The 20,670-nt window shown below is 34.7% G+C and overlaps 1 protein-coding gene across 1 annotated transcript in view; it reads left to right on the top strand.

Annotated features, from left to right (window-relative positions):
* PP7 (serine/threonine phosphatase 7) overlaps positions 1–20,670 on the top strand; it is a 71,225-nt gene that overhangs the window by 25,655 nt on the left and 24,900 nt on the right. Inside the window, exons 2-3 of the mRNA XM_089826458.1 lie at positions 151–648; positions 1,891–2,037. Coding sequence (XP_089682584.1) covers positions 151–648; positions 1,891–2,037 — 645 coding nt within the window. The remainder of the gene's footprint in view (positions 1–150; positions 649–1,890; positions 2,038–20,670) is intronic.

The following is a 20,670-nucleotide window of genomic DNA, read 5'->3' as shown; positions in this document are numbered from 1 at the left end:
TTTGCAATTGTCTGTATCAGCAGGTTCTAGATTATGTACGTTCTATGTGAATGGTATTTGATTTATACATTAGTTGTGGAAATATTGATTTTGTATCTTCCATTAATGTTTTCCCTTTTTTGATGTTTGCTAGCAAATTTGGTGCTGCAGGTTTTTCTACCTCACAGAGTATTTCTCCTCCGTGGGAATCATGAATCAAAATTTTGCACCTCTGTCTATGGTTTTGAACAGGAAGTGATGGCCAAATATGGAGATCAGGGCAGACATATTTATCGTAAATGTTTAGGCTGCTTTGAAGGACTTCCTTTGGCATCTATCATTGCTGGTTGTGTTTACACTGCACATGGAGGACTTTTTCGCAATGTGGAGTTGCCACCTTCATTAAAAAGATCAAAGGGAAAGAAGGGACGCAAGTTTGTCTCAGGCCCAGATTCCAAAGTGTTAAAGCTTGGTTCTCTAGATGAATTAGCCAAAGCTCGGCGGGTAGTTCTTGATCCACCTTGGGAGGGTTTGAACTTGATTCCTGGTGATGTGCTTTGGTCGGATCCTTCAACGCATCCAGGTCTTTCTCCAAACACAGAACGGGGGATTGGGTTATTATGGGGTCCAGATTGCACAGAACAATTTTTAGACAAGAACCGTTTAAAGGTAAGATTACAGTGGGGCCTTTCTCAGTTATGGATATGCAAACTAACTTTTTGAGTGTTTGAGCCTTTCTGTCCACCCATAGTTCACCTTTATTTTATCACCTTCTTTTTGTTCTTGAATTTGACTGTACACTTCCATAGAAAGTGATAGCGATGACAGATATACTGAGAGTTGTGATTATTTGTTGTTTTTCATTTTGATTTTATCTAATACTTGGATGTGGCTTAGCTAGGCAGGCTTAACATCCTTGGATACAAGGCTTAATGTCTATATATGGAACAAAAATGCTCATTTTTTTGAATTATTCAAGGAATTGACTTTGAGACATAATCAACAAGGGACATGGGATATGTATTGGTGAAGGGGAACCTATTTGATATAGGGTACGTAATTATATGATTAATGGCTTAGCTATGCTACAATTGAATAAGCCAACAGCTGTAACTACAGAGTACAGTGATGGGGTGCCTCCTGAGCTAAGATTCCCGGTGATTAACTTGAGCTATAGATGGTACACATAACCTTTCTTTTTAAAAAATGGGTTATGATCCAACATTGCAGGCAAAAATTTTCATTTCAAAGTTCAAATCTGTATTAAAATAGTGAGGTTAACAAGCATAAGGAGTTGTAATGGCTAGATTGGCACTTTCAAATCTAAGTAGAATTATTTATTAAGTACATCGTTTCACTCTATACAGACTCAAATTATACTCAAGAGTAACTTGATAGAATAATATAATTGGTCTTTAAGACCAACAATATAATTTATTCCCTATCCTTTAATGGTGGAAAGGGATGGGAAACTCTCAGACAGACAATCTATTGTCTCAAGGCTGCCATAGATAATTGTTATAGAGTGGATATAGAAGGGTGGTGATTTCTTCTGCTTCATATATATATGCATTCTTTTAAGTACACAGTATTTGTAGTCTTGATTGGGGCAAAAATAATTTTCTTTATGAATATAAGTAAATGTCAAATATTAAGGGGCTTACAATTTTTTTCCCTTTTTTTTATTAACATGTACACTTGATTATATAGATGGACTCAATGTTATGTAGGCTTCCATGTTTGATCTAGGTTTCAGTTCTCCTCAGCATGGATAAATCTTGAGCCTGAAGTATGAATCATGCTCTTGTGAAATCAACTAGTCTTGTGTTTGCTTGTAGTGTTATGGCTTAGCATCATGATGCTACCTGTAATATAATTTTGAAATGTTGCAGTTTCTTTGTGGAGATGCAGTTGATTGTCAGGTCACACGAAGGACCTGATGCAAGGGAGAAACGAGCTGGATTAGGAAGAATGAATAAAGGGTACACCATTGACCATGTTGTGGAATCAGGGAAGCTTATCACTCTTTTTAGTGCTCCAGATTATCCGCAATTTCAGGTTGGTGCAAAGAAGAGTGACTTTTTGTAGTGATATATCTGTAGTTGCATAATTTTTTATTTACTTGCTTTCTTTTTATCATGCTACTTATTCTACATTAAAGTCTTTTGTGTGCACTGTTCATGGTACACAGGATTTAATCTACTATACACCGTGAAGTGCTTTTTGTATTAGTTTGCCTCCCTCCAAAATATCTACACTTTCCTTTCAATATTTGAGTTGAATAATGTCCATTAAGATGAACAGCACATTCAAAAATAGTGAGAGAACAAAAAGCTAGTATATTAATATCTGCTATATGCCAAACTAATAAGTAATTTTCAAATAGCTTGTCAGAAGAGTCTTCTGGGACCATAAAAAATGGATCATGTACGCAGATTCATAAATTAAAATTATTTTAAATAAATAAGAGCAAGGAAACATGGTAGGACACACAAACATCACACTCAACAAGAGTAAAGGGACAACAAAAACCAAGCATATTGAAATTTGTTATTTGCTCAAAGATAGCTTGTAAGAATGAAGAAGAGTCTTTTGTGACCATAAAAATTGGAGCTTGTACAGATTCATAATTAATTTGAAATAAATAAACAGCAAGGAAACATGGAAGTGCACATTCATGACTTAATTTTCCCCATATTTTCTGCAATGTTTTCTTCCTCCTGTTTTAAGATTTTACTTTTTCTCCTTCACAATTTCCAGAATTGGAAGTTGAGGCAACTTATGTGGTACAGCTTTCTGAATAGACATTAGTACATAAGATTTCTTAGGATGCTATTGCACATGCAGGACCCAACAAATTGAACTTAGGAGGTCAACACAATGGATGTTTATAGGTGTGCCTTTTTAAGATTGAAGGGCTAATTCCAGCGAGAAACATAAAACATACACAATTCCAATATTTTTTTCTGCAAAAACAAATCAAACATTGGGAAAAGCAAGAATGGAATGGTATATATATCAAAATTTGTAATTACTTACACAGATCATAGTGTTAATGTTGTAGCTTCAGTCGGATTGAATTGACTTAGAGATAATCCTTTTATGGTTATTGGTTAATCATCAATTAGACAAACTTTCATATATATATATATATATATATATATATATATATATATATATTGTCTAATTGGTTATTAACTTATAAATCACCATGCAGACATGTCTCATGTCTCCTCTACTCGTATTTTTTTCCTTTTTTAAATGTGCACTTGGAACACATAGAAATAATGAAAGGTGTTATTACATTTGCAGAGATCCTTTCCCTCAACATGGTATCAGAGCCAAAATGCGAATATAATTAAGTAATCAAAGACATGGATTATAAAATCTGCATGAGCCATCTATTACTTCCTATGGTGGAGTTGTTATTAATGTTTCATTCTAACATTACCGCTGATAATTTCTGAAGCTTGAAAAATATTAGTGTCGTCAACAATCACAAACTATCATATTTTCAACAGCTGCCCAAGGTCTTTGAACACAGAAACCACCATTGCTGGCCGCATGGGTATAGCTGGAGCTGTGGAAACTAGGGTTGCTCAATAGAAGCAGTAATTTTTCAGGCATATTATACCTTGGACCACCAAAAAATGGAAGGAAGCATCAATGCAAACAACCTTCGGTTCACAAAGAATCTTCCGGATCATAGAGCAATATAGCAATTGACGATAATTGGGAGCAATGTTGTCACAATGTGAATGTGAGTTGTAGTTTGTAATGCTTCTAATATAGATCCATATCACCTTTCTCCTTATTGTAAAGTATAATATAGGCACTTGAATGTAGAAGCTAAAGTTTTATGTCATTGAGCTTGTATGATGGAAGTCACTGCTTGAAGGAGAAGAGATAGTTGTAGGGGATTGGATGATGGAGTATTTGATGACAACATAACTTTCCAATGCTCCACTAAAAGAAATACTACACTAGTATTCATTCATGGACATCCCAATGTTGGGACTCCCTCTCAACAAAGAGTCCCTCTTAACAAGGGCAACATTCTCACAACTTTGATTATCACAATAAAACACAGTTGGCTCCAATGATTGGCTAAACAATGAGCTTTTGAGGTCACATTCTTGATCTTTCTGATCCTTGGCAAGGGACTTGGCACTCTCCCTCTGCCACTCAGGTTCTCTTTGAATCTTATTGATCCCAAAGAAGTCCTCCCTCTTCAGCTCTTCAAGCTTTCCTCTTTATGCTTATGCAATAAAAATTTTCCAGTCTCAACTTCATGTCCATCGCATTATCTCTTTGATGGGTAGCCTTGAATTCTCAGAATTTAACTCCCTCAGAATGTCATTTCTTTATCTTTGAAGAAACTGAATGCAAAGATTGCCTTGAATTCACAATTCCCTATGAGATTGCATGAGTTAACTACATAAAATTCATGTTCAATATTCAAAGGTATAATCTTAAAAATACTTATCTCTTTATTGTCAATCAATTCAGCAAAGCACTTTCAGATTTTGATTGTCAAATCCCTTACAGTTCAACAGACTTGACTGCTACAATGACAAGCATCCATATCTTGTCCAAGATTGTCTGCAGAAAAAACATGGACCACAACATGCTTTCTTCGAACTAGTGTGGGCCCAAAATGATAATCACTGCGAGCTCAAATCATGCTGCAGTGGAGAATTGTCAAACATATGGGAATCGCAAGAGACCATGAGACTGATGTCTTTTGCTCTGTTACAATACTTTCAGCCTCTCCGCCTTTGTTTTTTATCCAGAAACGAGCAAATTTTTTCCACTTCATCCATCCTCCTTTAGTTGCAGAGACTTTGCTGTAGATGAACCTTGGAAAGAAGTAGTATATAGCTGAAACAAAAAATTAATCATTATTCAGTAATTCAGAGTGACAGACCCACATTCCCCAAGCTCTTAATACTATCCAGCCAAATCTTCAACACAGGCCTGTTAATTTGCATGGACCAAGTGTATATATTATTGCAGTTTGTAGACAATCCTTCAGTTGTCTTCAAGCTACTGCAATACTGACACTGATATGTAAACACTAAAGTCCTACAAGATGTTCCAGAACTCAGATGTAAGGGAAGCCAATCCCAAGCGATGAGCAATAGCTTATGCACAACTTGGAGTTAGTGTGAATTACAACTAAACAACTAGACTATGCACAAGAAAGTGGGAGCAATGACCAGGAAAAGTCTATGCTCTTAAAAAAATCCCCTATCCACAACTTGATTATATGGACATGATTTTGAGACTGCAATGGCACACATGCTGGCAACAGTAAAAAATAACATGACCTTTCAATAGCTGACGATAAGGAGACTACAAAGAAGAATATAATTGTTCTACAGAATGATCATGCTCACTTGTAAAACATAAACTCTAGTAATTATGGTATCAACATATTCTTTTACAAAAATTCCTCATCGATACAGATGACAGGGAACCAAATGCCACAACAAGCACACTAGAAAGATCAGAGTATGTGCGTTGGTGCAACCATAGCAGGTACGCAGAAAGAAAGACCCTATACAAGTAAATACACAGGTATCCATGCAACAAGAGACACATTTCAAACTAAACAATGAAGATATGAACCACTCTCTTGAGAAATAACTACTACTGTCACTCTGATCCTAACGTTGCTTAAACCCATTCTGATACCATGTTAATGTTTTAAGCCAGGAGTCATGTTAACAGATGAACAAAGAGACATGGAAAATTTATCTTGGGAAAACCCTCCAACTTGAGGGGGAAAACCCGACCATACAATAAAATCACTTTTTATTGATTAATCAGAAGTCTGAAATACAATTGCCCAAACCCAAGGCTCAGATTGAAGTAATATTCAGAACCACAAGATTCAAATTATTGATTACATATGAACTCCTCCTGAAGAATATATAAAATTGCCTTGACCCTTCATTGTCTCATCATTACAAATTGAAGGCCCCTTCGCTGTCTTGACTCTTCGATATCCATGCACGGTCTCTTCATTAGCCAATGTTGAAGACTCTTCATGATCTTCAAAAGGCACGGCTCTTCATATGAAAGACCTTTCATAAAGAAATACTCTTTGCAACCTCAACATATTAAAGGATTAGATAATGCATCAGAGAATTACATAGCAAATATCTCAAATATAATGCTGGTGCAATCACAAGTATGCAGATATCCCCTGTAGGCTGCAACTATCAAACTTTAACAGAAATGTTATTCATACTATGAAAGAACCACAACTTTAAGAAACAAACATTACCATGCTGACATTAGGGAAATTTGGCAACACCCCATCAATCAATCCTTACAAGCTGTCCTTCAGCAGTCATAGGTACCACTATAGACTCCATTTCTAGAAAGTGCCATCTTCTCCAATCTTGGCATTACATGAACTGTTACACTCTCAAGTTCATTGAATTTAATACCACTGATTATTTTTGCTCACTGTAGTGCTATTATAATTTCTTACCTTAAATTTTATCATCAAACTTCTAAAATGCCTTTGTGGCAAGACAATACAATGTGCTTGACTACCAAATTGATGTCCTTATGGAATGCATCCAACACCTGAACATGCTCTGTTAAAGCTTTTTCCTTTACGGGTGTAATGTCCACCTCCTTCTGAACTTGGCCATAGGTTTATGTAGCCACAATGACACATCTTGTTTAGGCATTATATGCAGATGTTGAAGGCGCTCCCTAAGTTCTAATTCATACACTTCCATCCCAAGATGCTCGGACAAATAGTTAACAATATTTCTTAGGTAGTTCCATGGTAGAGTGGGTCCCTAGAGTTTCCCCCGCTCCCATGAACCCACAAATACCTATAGCACCTGGAGCACAACCCAGAGCACAAGGGGTGTAAAATAACAATCAAATGGTAGATCAAAATTTTGGCATTGCCATACTTTATGGTATGTAGCATCTCCAACAAAACACCTCTTACCTGACAATTATGAAGGATATCAATGAATGACTCAAGAAGTCCCTTCTACTTATGTATTTATTAGTAGACAAGCTTCATAATAATTATCACTATCAATCTTCACAATATTAGCTATTAACTCAGGGAGGGTTATCTTGCAGAAAAAAGATTGAATAGATTATTACATTATCCCAGTCTTTGACATCTTTGCTTTCTACTGAAGAAAATTATGTTCGCTGAATATCCCGAGTTGCCAAATGTTTGGTTAAACGAAGTTTATCTCTAAAGCAGTATGCCCATTATTACTATCAAACATTTCTTTCAATTTAAGGATTTACTCTAAAATGGTGCTGAGCTGGCAATTGGGCCAATATTGCTTACTCATGGCTTGCACCTTTATTTTGTGAGCTCCCTTCAATCTCTTTAATCCAAAGGTCTACCAGATGTACTGCTTCTTTTCCTGTAAAAAGGGCCTCCAGTTCAATTTCATTGTTCATCTTCTTAACTAAATGTTTTGAGCCTGCAAGCTCAAAATCACTTTTTGCATCTCTTATAACATTACTAATCGCTATTGTCCAAGGGTTGAATTTTGGAAAGACTATCAAATTCAATTTTAATAACTGATAGAATATGTCACTTTTTATTTCTAATATTCTAATTTCTTATAAGCTATCATCCTGTGAATGAGAAATTGGCATCTGTGTTCTTCACGTTCTTGATGAAGGGTGCTCCCCTTACTAACCCAACCACACACAATACAACATAGAAATAATCAGGGAATTGCAAGAACCGAGCAATTGCAAGAATGGAAACACTTGTTTCCTATTATCTTCAATGAAATGACATTACAATATTCAGAAAGTAACATGCTATTGTATGTAATTTGGAACTGCAATTGCGACACAAACACTTCAATAAGTCATTATATGCATGGTTAGATTCAACCAATAAATCAGATAGGGAAACATAAATAATCAAACAAGATGACCTATTGCCTCCTATTCAATATGAGTGTAATTGCTCTCAAATCTTTCAAGCAATCAGTGAGTATAGATGCTATTGAAATGAAGGATTTGAATGCAAATTAAGCTATTTTTTGTATTTTCTATGCAAGATATGATGAGTTAAGCTAGATGAGATAACAATAATGCAAGCTAAGCTACGAAGGAAACATGATTGCTATTCTAAAATGATATGCAAGATTATTCTAAATGATCACAATATTTTAAAAGTAAATCAACATGGTAACTTTACTCTTCAATTGCATATGAGAAATAAAGAGAGGAGCCCTAGATTTATAGAAAACCCAGGTAAAATGAATGGTCCAGATTAATTGAGATGAATGATCCAGATTAATTCAAAGCCGAGTTAAAGTTGAGATAAAAGCATGCACTTTGAGTTGGTCAGATCTCTAAAAAGGTGAAATATGAGTTAACCAATTGTTTTTAAAGTGATTTAAGAGATAACAAAGATAAGAAATTGATCTAATATGTAAAGCTCAGCTAATATTTTTATCTCCTTTTATAATTATGCATTTTTTAATCAACTTTCTTTTCTAATTTATGCATAGCTAACTGCCTTTTTCCCTTTTTTGATTTATTAAATTACACAACTCAACTTTATAACTCAAACTATGATTTATCTTGTGTTTGTAAATTTTGAGAATAATTGCGAGGATAATTAATTGTCTTTTTCAATTATTACCTTTTTCTCAAATTTTGATTATTAATTCAATTTAATCAAATCAATTTCTTTTTATGTGTAAATGAAAAATGAGTTCAATTTAATTAATGTAATAGTACATTAAATTAAATTAATTGATTTAGATTATTTAATTGTCAATTTGATGTTGATGTTTAAGAATTAACAGATTTTGATGATTATGCAAACGTTGATGAATTATGCAATTTCGATGATCAGATCAGATTAATGATAGAAATTGATTGCCTTTTAGTTAGGAGTTTTGTGGTTTTGATCATTATTTCAGATTTCACCAATTTTAGGTGATTATAGCTACTCCCACATGGGTGTCTTCATTAGAGTCATCTGCAAGGCAGACCACATATGCAATATAAGAATTGCCCTGGTAGCCCCCTATTTGTCTTCTTTATATTGGGAAGTGTAACTGCCCTAGAATGTTTTGGAAATTGTAACGCCCCCTTTTGAGGTCGACCATCTCTATAGTATTTTTGCCTATATTGGAATATGTCAAGAATATGCTCCCAAATGGGATCCGATAGTCATTGGAGTATTTGGAGTATTTGAAGGGATCTCTGGATGCCATATCTTTTGAACCATGTACTCGATTGGGTATTATAACCACTTTCAAAAGCCTCTTGAAAAGCTCTATAGCAGTAGAGCCTTGGTTTGCCACCTGAGCAAAGTTTCACCCCCATTTTGGAGCCTCTAAGGCACTGAAAATTAAGTTCAAAGTTTTTGTACCGCCCCACAGAAACAAAAAAAATTCAGTATCTTTGAAACCGGACTTTATCTTGCCACAAAACTTTACTGGCAGACTTATATATCCAAAATGATTCTCCAAGGAAGCACTTGGAATAATCCGTGTTCAAATGAAGAATTTACTAAAAATAGTAAATTTGCCAAGAATAGTAACCTTGTCCATAGATAGCCCTTATTGAAGAACTAGACAACATTTTTGGGTGTTGCAAGATTGATTTTACACCCTGGATGATCTTGTGGTATCTTCACAATGAGAATATAAATCTATTAAGGGTTCCATTCAATTTGAGACTTTGAAAGACATATTGGTTGATGACCTATGAAACAATATGGTGAAAAGTCATTTTTCTATCAAGGTGATGACTCTGATATTGAAGCACCTATATATACCCCTGCTGTCAGGGTTGTACTATTGCACACAATAGAGGTCTATAACAGATACCAACCAAATTTTACTGTAAAAAAAGTCTGGGGAACATCACAGGAAGAATACTGAACACAGTTAATCAAGTCTAAACCAACTAAAAGATTTGAAATGTGAGCATTGTGATGTCTTCAATCATAGAAATATAATATACAGTTTATACAGTAGTCATAGTCTAATATGAGATCAGCGAAGAGTTTGAGCTCATGTCTTAAATAACTGCATCACCCATAGAATCTGGGAGTTAGCAAGGATGATATAAACCCAGGCCGGAAGGGGACAATGTTGACATTTAGTGTAACTTACGTTGTTGAAAATCTATATACAAGGGAAAGAATTATATATATGTTTATAAAAATTGATTATATTATTATAAAAGACACACTAGGCAAACTCTAAAGGAAATGGGTAACTTCAGAATATGAACTGCCTTATGTTAAAGGATACTATAACTAACTATAATTTGAATCTTGGTTATTAGATATTGAGAAACATGTGGAATTATGTGATTTCAAGGTTATCTTCATTACTGCTGTTTAATTACAACCATTGCATAGAGAAGCCAATTTTTCATGTTTACTAGTCTAAATGGTTCATCTACACATATTCAATTACAGTAGTTTATGTATGGTTGGGTAGGAGGATGTAGTGATAGCACCATTAGAAATAGCTATGCCTTCAGATCTACAATTTATCAGGGCCACAACTGTCTTTAGTCGAGGTCTTTTCAATATCAATGGATAACTCTCTTCAAGGGTATGTGATTGAAATACATGAAACTCTACAGGATATTCTCAAGTTTGAATCATGTCCGGAACATTTTCTAAGATCCCTTTTGGAATGGCAGTAAATTGCACTGCCATATAAAGAATAGTAGTTTTAAGTTGCAGGTTTGTTAAATATATCATCTCCATGAAATCTAAAGTTATAACGTTAAAAGTAGCTCTCAGATCCACAATTGTGTTTGGGATTTTGACTTCAGGAATGGATTTTGTTTGGGTATTTCTTTGATTGCTTGTAAGTTGTTGTAACAATGGAACTTTGACGTTCAACTGTTTCACCTTATGTATTACGTGAGTTTCATTTAAAGAAATATATTGCGGAGGGCATTTTGACGAGAGTTTCATTTAAAGAAATAGTAAATACACTAATATTGTATACCAATCACTGTCAGACTTGATCATTCAATTTTTGTTGAATGATTGATTGATTGAATTAATTCCTTAGATTGTATGATTGAGGTATGGTGAATGATGGTTAAGAGATTGTTGATTAGATGATTGATGAGTGATGGCGTGATGATCGTTGGTTTGATATATTGGTGAATGATGATTGAATGTATGTTGATTTGATTGCTGAAGTGTTTGTTTTCTTGATCCCAATGTGAAGTGATGATTGACGTGGATTTGATGACTATTAATTTGATCTTATTAGGGACTAACGATTGATGGATGAAGGATTTGTTTGGATGGATTCATAAGTCCTGAATGCTTGGAATGAATTCTTCTTTATACTTTATTGGTGAATGGATCACCACTTTTCATTGTTTCCTTTGACAATAATGCATTATTTCCCAAATTGATCTTCCAATGTGAGATAGTCATACCACTTCATTAGGTATACCCTTTGTAATGGTCACAAACTTTCACCATTACCACCCTATGAAAGAGTGGCAACTTTTTCACATTTTGGCCCTTTGAGAGGGTAACGACCTTTCATAATTAGCACTCTTTGAAAGAGTCACAACATAGTGCCATTGTTGCCCTTTCAGACAGCTGCAACCTTTCGTAATTACCACTCGTGACAGAATCACAATCCTTCATCATTTCTGCCCTTTGAGGGTCACAACCTTTCATAATTGCCACTCTTTGAAGAGTTGCCCCTTCATCATTTCTGCCCTTTGAGGGTCACAACCTTTCATAATTGCCACTCTTTGAAGAGTCGCCCCTTCATCATTTCTGCCTTTGGAGAGAGTCACAACCTTCATTTTCTTCCCATTCCTTTCTTCTTCCATTGATCCTAACTCCTCTTTACCTTTCTTTCTTCCTTCCTCTTCCGCTCCCTTTTAAATGAATTGACTCCCTTTCAATCTCATGTTTGAGGGAGTCATAACTATTCATTGCCTACATCATGACCTTTCATTATACTTGATTAATTGTAATTATATTATATTATTTAATATATAATTATTTTATTATGTTATTTTATTTTATTTATTTAATTTTTTTTTTATTAAATCCTTTTTCAGAAAGGGGAAATTACATATCATCTCACTCACTTTGAAGGTAAATCATTTACAGGGCAATTTGTTTTCTTGAAAAAACTAGACAATTTAGAAATAACACGATTTTGTTGAGAAAATTCCTCGTCCAAAGGTTTTGCACCAATTTCAATGCCATTAGATGGCCTTGTGTATAGTTTGATAGTACTCTTTGACTTTGACTTATCTTTCTTTAAAACTTTGACTTGATAGGGCTTGGTAGAAACCACCATTGCAACAATTTTCCACAAACCTTCATATTGTGACCTATTAATTATACAATTTCCACTAGAATGAAAATGATAAAAGGCTGACCATTTCACATGATGTCAGATTTAATTGCTAGGGTACAATATGAAGGCTAGCAATAGATTGTTTTGATGATGCATTCCACCAAGTGTTATCATCTCAAGGCTTTATAGAAAGAAAAGTTAAAGTCAAAGACTACTACTAGATCGTGCACAAGGCCATCTAGTGGCATCAATGTTGGTTTAGAACCTTTAGATGAGGGATTTTCTCAGAAACTTGTGTTATATCTAAATTGTTTGATTCTTTTAGGAAACCTAACTGTCTTGTGAATGATATAGTTTCACCCTATACCACCTTTGGAGTTCATCAATATTCAAAGAACGTGAGATGAATCGTAATTCCCCCTTTCTAGAATAGGATTAAATAAAAATAATAATAATTTTAGGCTTTGTGAATCAGGCACAAATTTGCAATAGGTGTGTGCAAAGTTTTACCATGCTATAATTAATTGAAATCATAAATGAATGCGTAGGAGGCCTTAGGTTTGATAAAGTGCATTCCATAATAGTAGATTGAGAAATCAATTCAGAGTTAGCAAAACATAATATTAAATACTTAAAATTCTTAATTTAAAACCATAACCCTAAACCAAAAAAATTTGAAGTGTTGGTTCAAAGTTCAAACTTTAATATACTGTCCACGTAATACCAATAGTCCAATAATAATACAAATCACCTAAAGTCAATAAAGATGAATATTCTGAAGGAACAAATGTTATAAAATTTTCTCTAATACACGAGATAATACACTGTAATTACATTATGATTGATCTACTCATCGATCCAATAGATGAGAAAGATACCAATGAACCCTAAAGGGTCGATACATCATATGAAACATAAATTGATACTTCACATTATCTCCCCTCCTTTAGTTATCATAGTGCTCAAGGACAAGAATGAGGTCCAAATGCTTTATTTGCCCAACCATAGAGTAATTAGCTCCTTAGAGGTGTTAGCTCTTTTTGTGCTCAACCTGAAAGATTGAGCAATTGAACTTCCATGAAGAACCTAGCAAACTAGAACTTGTAGGTCAAATGGAATTTGGTGTAGCACTGTGTCCTACCTAACATTTTATATACAATAATGTAGCATCTACACAATGATATGGAAATGAGTAATAACCATAAAAATTTTCTGGCATCAAATGAATGCAAACAATTGCTTTGGCCAAAACATGATTTAGCTAGTTTTCTTGTCAAATAGGTTAAAATCACAATACCTATCTTTCCTTGTTACACTATATTCCACGCCCGTCCATCATAAAGGACATACAAGTAGAAGATAACATAAAACATAACCCACCAAATGTTCTTTGTGGCAAAAAGAATATCCCCTCCTAATAGCATTAAAAGAAAAGATGATTAGAGTTCAAATGACATCACCTTTGTACACAATTTTCAAATGACATTCAATATGTAATCCAAGAGTAAGAATCCCATTAAAATTTCATATCTTACAATAGTATTCTATTTGAGAATAAGAACAAAACTTTTAAAAGGGAACTATAGAATATATCTATTGATTAACACATTAAAATGACTCACCTCAATAATTGACCCTATCCAAAGTTTAATTACACTCATTTAATTAGACCTCCCTAATTAAAAGTGTTTGATATATAACAATTTATTGACTCCTCGTTTATCCAAACTTAATAAAATGGATCCCTCTTTTGATATATATCTATATATACTAATAATAATGAGATTTTAAGTGAAGCATTATCAACTAAGCAAATAAGAATATTCCAATCTAAATTTAAAATCTTTGAAATATGATACATATTAAATGAGTAATTGTTATCTTTATTAATTTTCCTTATTAAATAATTATCACCCTACTTTATTATATAGTGGATGATATAAATTTTAATTAATCAATTAAATTCTCAAAAGCCCAAAAGAAACTTCAAGAGCAAATGACTTGAACTCTCCACCTCTTAACCCTAAGGCTCATGTACTGACTAGCTAAGGTACCCACCTAGCTAGCATGTTACGTGAAAGTGTAATATTTTATTTAACCCATAATATTTATTTAATTTCTTACAGAAGCAAGAAATCAGATTGTGTTGTGCAAGAATGGCTACTAGTTGTAGTCAATGCTCAATGAGAGGGCAAGCAACTGATAAATTTAAAATTGTAGGATCTCCTTTATGTATACATGCCAGAATAGTATCATAGGTTTTAGGAGGTGGGTCATATATTTGGAAGTGTAATGTATTTGATAGCAAAACACCATTCAATAGCTCATATTCTCGAGTGAAACTTCATTTTATGGGTTCTTCTGGTAAAGGAATGGGAATGTGCACAAACTAAAAAGGAAAAGGAGGGGATGTCTAATGCACAAATACCACGATATATAAAAGAACAAGAAGAGGTTGATAAATTGGTTAAAAGATCAAAACATGCAAACAAAAAAATGCAAATACCTTTAGAACTAGTTGTATGCTCCAAACATCCATTCTTGCAAGTCCCTATATTGAAAGAGGAAGACGTAGAAATTACTGCTTGCAAAAGAGGTGCATTGGACACAATATTTAAAATGAAGGAGAGCTTGCTGATCAAGCCATTGCATATTGCCTCTATACTAATGGTCTCCCTTTCAACTTGATGAGATCACCATATTGGAAGGAGATGGTGACAACCATAAAAAAACCATCAACTGATTACATAGGTCTCAGGTATGAAAATGTGTGTACCACCCTGTTGCAAAAAGAGAGGATTTTTATAGAGAGATCTCCTCAACCAATTATAAATTCTTGGAAAACATAGGGTTTTTCTATTGTTTCTAATGGAGCAAAAGATACAAGAAATCATCCATTGATTAATGTCATTGCAGCCCCCCAAAGGAGCAATGGTTTTGAGGTTAGTTGATTGTGAAGGGGAAGTGGAAGATCCACAACTCATTTCTTGAATTCTCATTGAGGCCATACAGATGGTGGGTTGTGAGAATGTGGTCCAACTGATTACAAACAATGCAAAAAATTGTAGGGGTGCAAGTGTTTTGATTGAGGGCCGGTATAACCATATTTCTTGGACACCATGCTGTTAAGAATAGAAGATATTGCTAGTACTTGGGAGTATTACAAAGATGTATTGATGATAGGTTTTGTCATTGATGTCAACGTATATTCTTTGGTTCATGATACACCGAGATTTTGTATATTGTAGGCTATTTATTAGTTCAACATAGACAATAGTTGACAAATTTGGATATCTGAGCTTACATTTGTAAAGGAGAATGAATGTAGATATCATGTCTATGATATACATCTCTTGCTATTCATCTTGATGATGAATCAAAATAGTTGATGCTAAAAAAACACACACAATTGAATCTAGAAACTTATGATAACAATTATGATGGATTGTGAAAATTTGATATCTTTGATCATGTCTATGTTTGCTGTACTTCTATGTTTGCTGTACTTTATATGATAATTTGGATAAGTTATAGTTTGTTTTGTGAAGACTGGTAGCATACTAGTATGTAGGAAGATACGAAAGAACCAGCTGCAATATTTTTGCTATATCTTAATGGCGACAAGAATTATTGATGGCGAGCATGGGAGATGGGAGGAGATTGTTCATGCACGTATATTCGGATTTGTGAGTCATTAGGCTTATTCTGGAAAGGTCTATTACGATAATAGATAGCTTTTTTTATTAGTTAATGGTTATCTATTTGTAATCTATTGTAAATATTAATTTGCTTCTAATATTAGTTAGTCTATAGTTATCTGTTAGCTTGCTTTAGCTTTGCTTTTGCTAGAAAAGAATGTTTCTATTCTTTATGATTGTTTCCTAAGGAAACATTGTTTAATTCTTTTGTATATATAGACCTCTCGGTCTCTGTTAGTATTAAGCAAGTATTTTACCAATTACTTCGTAATAAGGTCACTAGTGTGTAACATGTAATGCATTAATATTAAGCAAGTATTTTACCAATTACTTCGTAATATGGTCTCAGAGCCTATTCTTTGAATTTTTTCGAAAAATATTATAATTTCTTATTTGAAATTATCATAGCAATATTTTTCAAAATTATTTTGTGATATCTGCTTCTTACGACCATTTTTCTGCAACTGCCGTCTGTTTTCTTTGCACATTTCTGCCATTTTTTGTGGGTTTTTTGCAGCACAACCATTTTTGTTTAAAACCCTAATTTTCTATATCAGATCAATTTTTTTAAGAGATTCTTAGGGTGTTTCTCGAGATCTCAACTGGTTTTTTGGGGTGCCTCAATTTTTGAGCTAGTAGGTCCAAAAATTGACAACATATTCTTTTTGGATTTTTCGAGGTCTCTTTTGGGTACACCGTCAAATTTTCTTGGTGTTCCATTTTTTGTCTCGAAGTATGTGCCTTCATAGAATTTTATGCGTTTTCATTGAAAAACGTGCTATAGCATCTTTGACTAATATTATGCTTGAGAACAGTTCAAAATTCAATGGCGGAATTATGACACTTGGAAGCAGTGAATAATAGCAACTTTTGAATATTGAAATACAGATAAAATTGTTATTGGTGTTACAAAACGACTGAATGCCCTTGGTATTAATCAAGATGCATTGATTTGAATAATCGGGAGGCGGTGATGCTTTCCAAATTATTCGTAGCTGATGATCAACTCTCTCAGATTCCATCTAGCAAGACAACTACCAAGATATGGGCACATCTCAAGAATCTTTATGAGACTTCTGACAAAAGAAGATCTTTCTTTTTGAAGAACACTCTGTTTTCTATTATCATGGATGAGTGAGCATCTCTCCAGGCTCACCTGAATAGGATTAAGGTAATCCGTAATCAATTGTTTGCCATTGGTCACAAGATGGAGGGACGAGGACATTGAGGTCATCACTCTTAAGAGTTTACCCAAGTCTTGTGAGCATTTTATCGACACTCTCAACATCACTTCTTCTGGTGTTGGTCTGCAATTTATAGATCTCTGCACACTCCTGTTTCAGCAAGATCGATGGAAACAACAGTTTGGTAGTAGTTCCAGCTCCACCTTCACAGAGCAAACCTTTGCTGCTAAATCCTTTTAGCAGGATAAAGGCTAGTCTCAACAGTTTTCTCACCAGAAATCCTCTGCTCCAGATTCAAAAGGCTCTCAAAGGAAGAACATTCAATGCAACTATTGCCACAAGTTTGGTAACATGAAGGTTGAATGTTGGAAACACTTCGCCGCCCAATCTAAGCAGTTAGGTTCGCAGCCCAAAGAAAACAGTGTAGAGCACACTGAGTAGACAAAATCTGCCTTTTACACCTTCATGGCTAAAAGATCAACAACTCATTTGAAGTCGTCTGCCTAGTAAATTGATTTGGGTGTTTCTCATCATTTCACCCACTATTGAGACTGGTTCATTGACTACCAGCCTTACTCAGATTCTGTTATTTTTGGTGGCAAAGAAGAGTACACCGTTGTTGGCAAAGGAAACATTCAGATTCAATTTGCTGGGAGGAATCTCATTTTCCTCAATCTGTACTACGTTCTAGGGATGGAACTAAATCTACTCTTAGTTAGTCAGTTACTGTGACATTCTCCACAGTTGGATGTCATCTTTAGTTCACATCAGTGTACCATCATTGATAGGGTGACTCAATCTATTGTTGCAATGAGTCTTAAGAATCATGGTCTTTTCCGACTTACTAATTCTGGTGATTCTTGGGACTTAGCTATGGCTGCTCAACCGTATTTTGTTAGCACACTTTGACATCAGTAGTATGGGCACTTAAATGTGCATTATCTCTCTTAGCTTGCTCAGGAAGGGCTTGTCCCCGGTTTGCTAGAGATTCTGACTCAACAACTTGGAGTTTGTGATGCATGCCAGGCTAGGAAGCAACATCGCACACCTTTCACTAGTGACAATTCATGGTGAGCTTCTCTAGTACTTCAGCTTGTCCATGCCAACATCTGTGGCTCTATGGCCACTCCCGTTCTTAGGTTGAGGTATTTTTTGTTGTTCGTTGCCGATTTCAGTAGAAAACTGTGTGTATATCTTCTTAAAAAGAAATAAAATTCATTTCCTGTCTTTCAGAAGTTTAAACCTTTAGTTGAAAAAGAGTCTAGGAAATCTATTATTTCTCTTATATTAGACAATGGGGGGAATTTTGTTCTAATGAATTCTCTACCTTCTTGGATACTCATGGCATCAAATGCTAGTTAACCATGCCTTACACACCACAACAAAACAATGTAGTTGAACATCAGAATAGAACAATTATCAAGATGGCTCGCTCCATGCTCGAACACAAATATGTTTCGAAGAAGTTTTGGGCAGAAACAATTAACATTGAAGTTTATCTTTTGAATCAGTCACCCATAGTGGTGGTCAAAGGTAAGATTCTGGAAGAGGCCTGGTTAGGTCGCAAGCCCAGAATTAGTCGCTTGAAAGTTTTTGGTTCCTTTGCTTTTGTTTGGATCCCTCATGCGTCTTGCACTAAGTTGGATTCCAAGAGTCAAAAACTCATGCTTGTTGGATAGAATAGTGTTCACAAAGCTTGCCGCTTGATTGACATTGAGACATCTCGTCTCCTGTTCAATCGTGATGTAGTCTTTGATGAGCAACGAAAACCATTTATCTCTGTTTTTCCTGTTCCTAACCCAATAGACCAACCTATGAAGGCTTATGATTTGGGAGTTAGGCTTCCATTAGGTCTGCCTGATGGGAGGGCTCCAGTAGCTCCTGCGACTCCAGTTATATGAGTGATCTTTGTTTAGACACCTCCAACTTCTCCTGCAGGATCACCCATATTTGTAGATGCTTCACGTGAGTTTGATCCAGATTCTTCAAATGAGGAACTTGATCATAGAGCATCTCTTGATACTAATGTTGTTCATTCTCATTTCTGGCCTAAGTGGTGGGCTAAGACACTTGTTGATCTTCCTGATGATGAGCTCATTGATGGGAGAACTGCTTGGAAAAAGAGCAAACCTATAGAGTCTGTTAACTTTGCTCTCATGACCAACATTCATAGTGTGTTTGAACCTCAAAGATATTCCAAAGCTAAAGGAATTCCAGAGTGGGAACAAGCCATGATATCTGAACACCAGAGCCTGCTAAAGAATAACACCTGGGTCCTTTCTAATCTTCCACCAGGAAAGAAATTTGTTGGTAAACAAATTGGTTCTTTTTTAATTTAACTCTCAAATGCCCAAATCTGAAAGAATGACCCGATACCAACAGTTGGATAATCTATCATGAGGTTGATAAATTTCCTCTGAATTGAAAGGTACAGCTCCCTTATAAATGATATTCAGTGAATTTGTTTGTTTCTAAACTAACTGGGGTACGTTCTTAACCCGAGAATGGAAGAGGAAAACCAAGCCAGCCCTAGACAGAACTAACTCAGGCAGATTTTAGTTCCTAAACCTAGCCAATGCCAAGAACCCACAATTCCTATGACTTCTTGATACTGGTAATGCAATATGGATGTAGATTATGTGAATGCAATGAAGAAATGAAGATTTAATATTTAGATTTTTGCAATAGGAATACATGCAAATACTTTGATCTACAACACATTCATTATTTGACACAAGATGCAAGATAATGTCCAAAATGAAATACAACAATGCTCTGATTGAATATATTCAGAAAATAATAACCAAATTCTCTGACTTGAAGCAAAACTCTTCTTTGTTTTGAACACAACAAATACAATGCTTTGATTTTTATTTGCCTACAACTCTGACCAAATCTTTTACAGAAATCAAAACATAAAACCCCTAAATGCATGAAGTGAAATACATAATATAAACTAATGTCTCCCCTCTACACCAGCAATACCTACTCTTGCAGAAAAGAAGAACCTTTTGCAAATGAAAACGTTTTACAATAAATACATTCTTTAGCAATCGTTTGGTTTCTTTCGGTGACTTTTCAGTTCTGTAACCGACTCTTGTCTCGTTGACTTCTCATCTTTTTCCTTTTGAAAATTGATATGCTTATTAACTTTTAAAGTTAATAATGATATACATTAACACATTTAAATTATATTTTAACAATTGACATTTAAATATGTTAAATCAATATCAAAATCTTTCCTTTGTTGGGTGGACAGCAAAATAAATATTGGTGCCAGGTAAAAATGGTTCATGTTTTGTGGGTCATATCTTTTTATTCCACTGTTGGATTGAGCTCATTTTTGGATATGTTTTTCCAAACTTAGTTTTCTGCATTTTGACCAAAGCGATCGGAAAAATAATCACCGAGTCAAAAGATATGAGCTACTGAATGCTGGTCTATATGATTGTTGCAAAATCAGAATTGATAAAA

The sequence above is a fragment of the Cupressus sempervirens genome, chromosome 4, assembly GCF_028749045.1.
Source record: "Cupressus sempervirens isolate cs-2001-9-10 chromosome 4, ASM2874904v1, whole genome shotgun sequence".
In the NCBI taxonomy this organism is placed as follows: Eukaryota; Viridiplantae; Streptophyta; class Pinopsida; order Cupressales; family Cupressaceae; genus Cupressus; species Cupressus sempervirens.
This window is presented reverse-complemented; position numbering and strand designations above follow the sequence as displayed.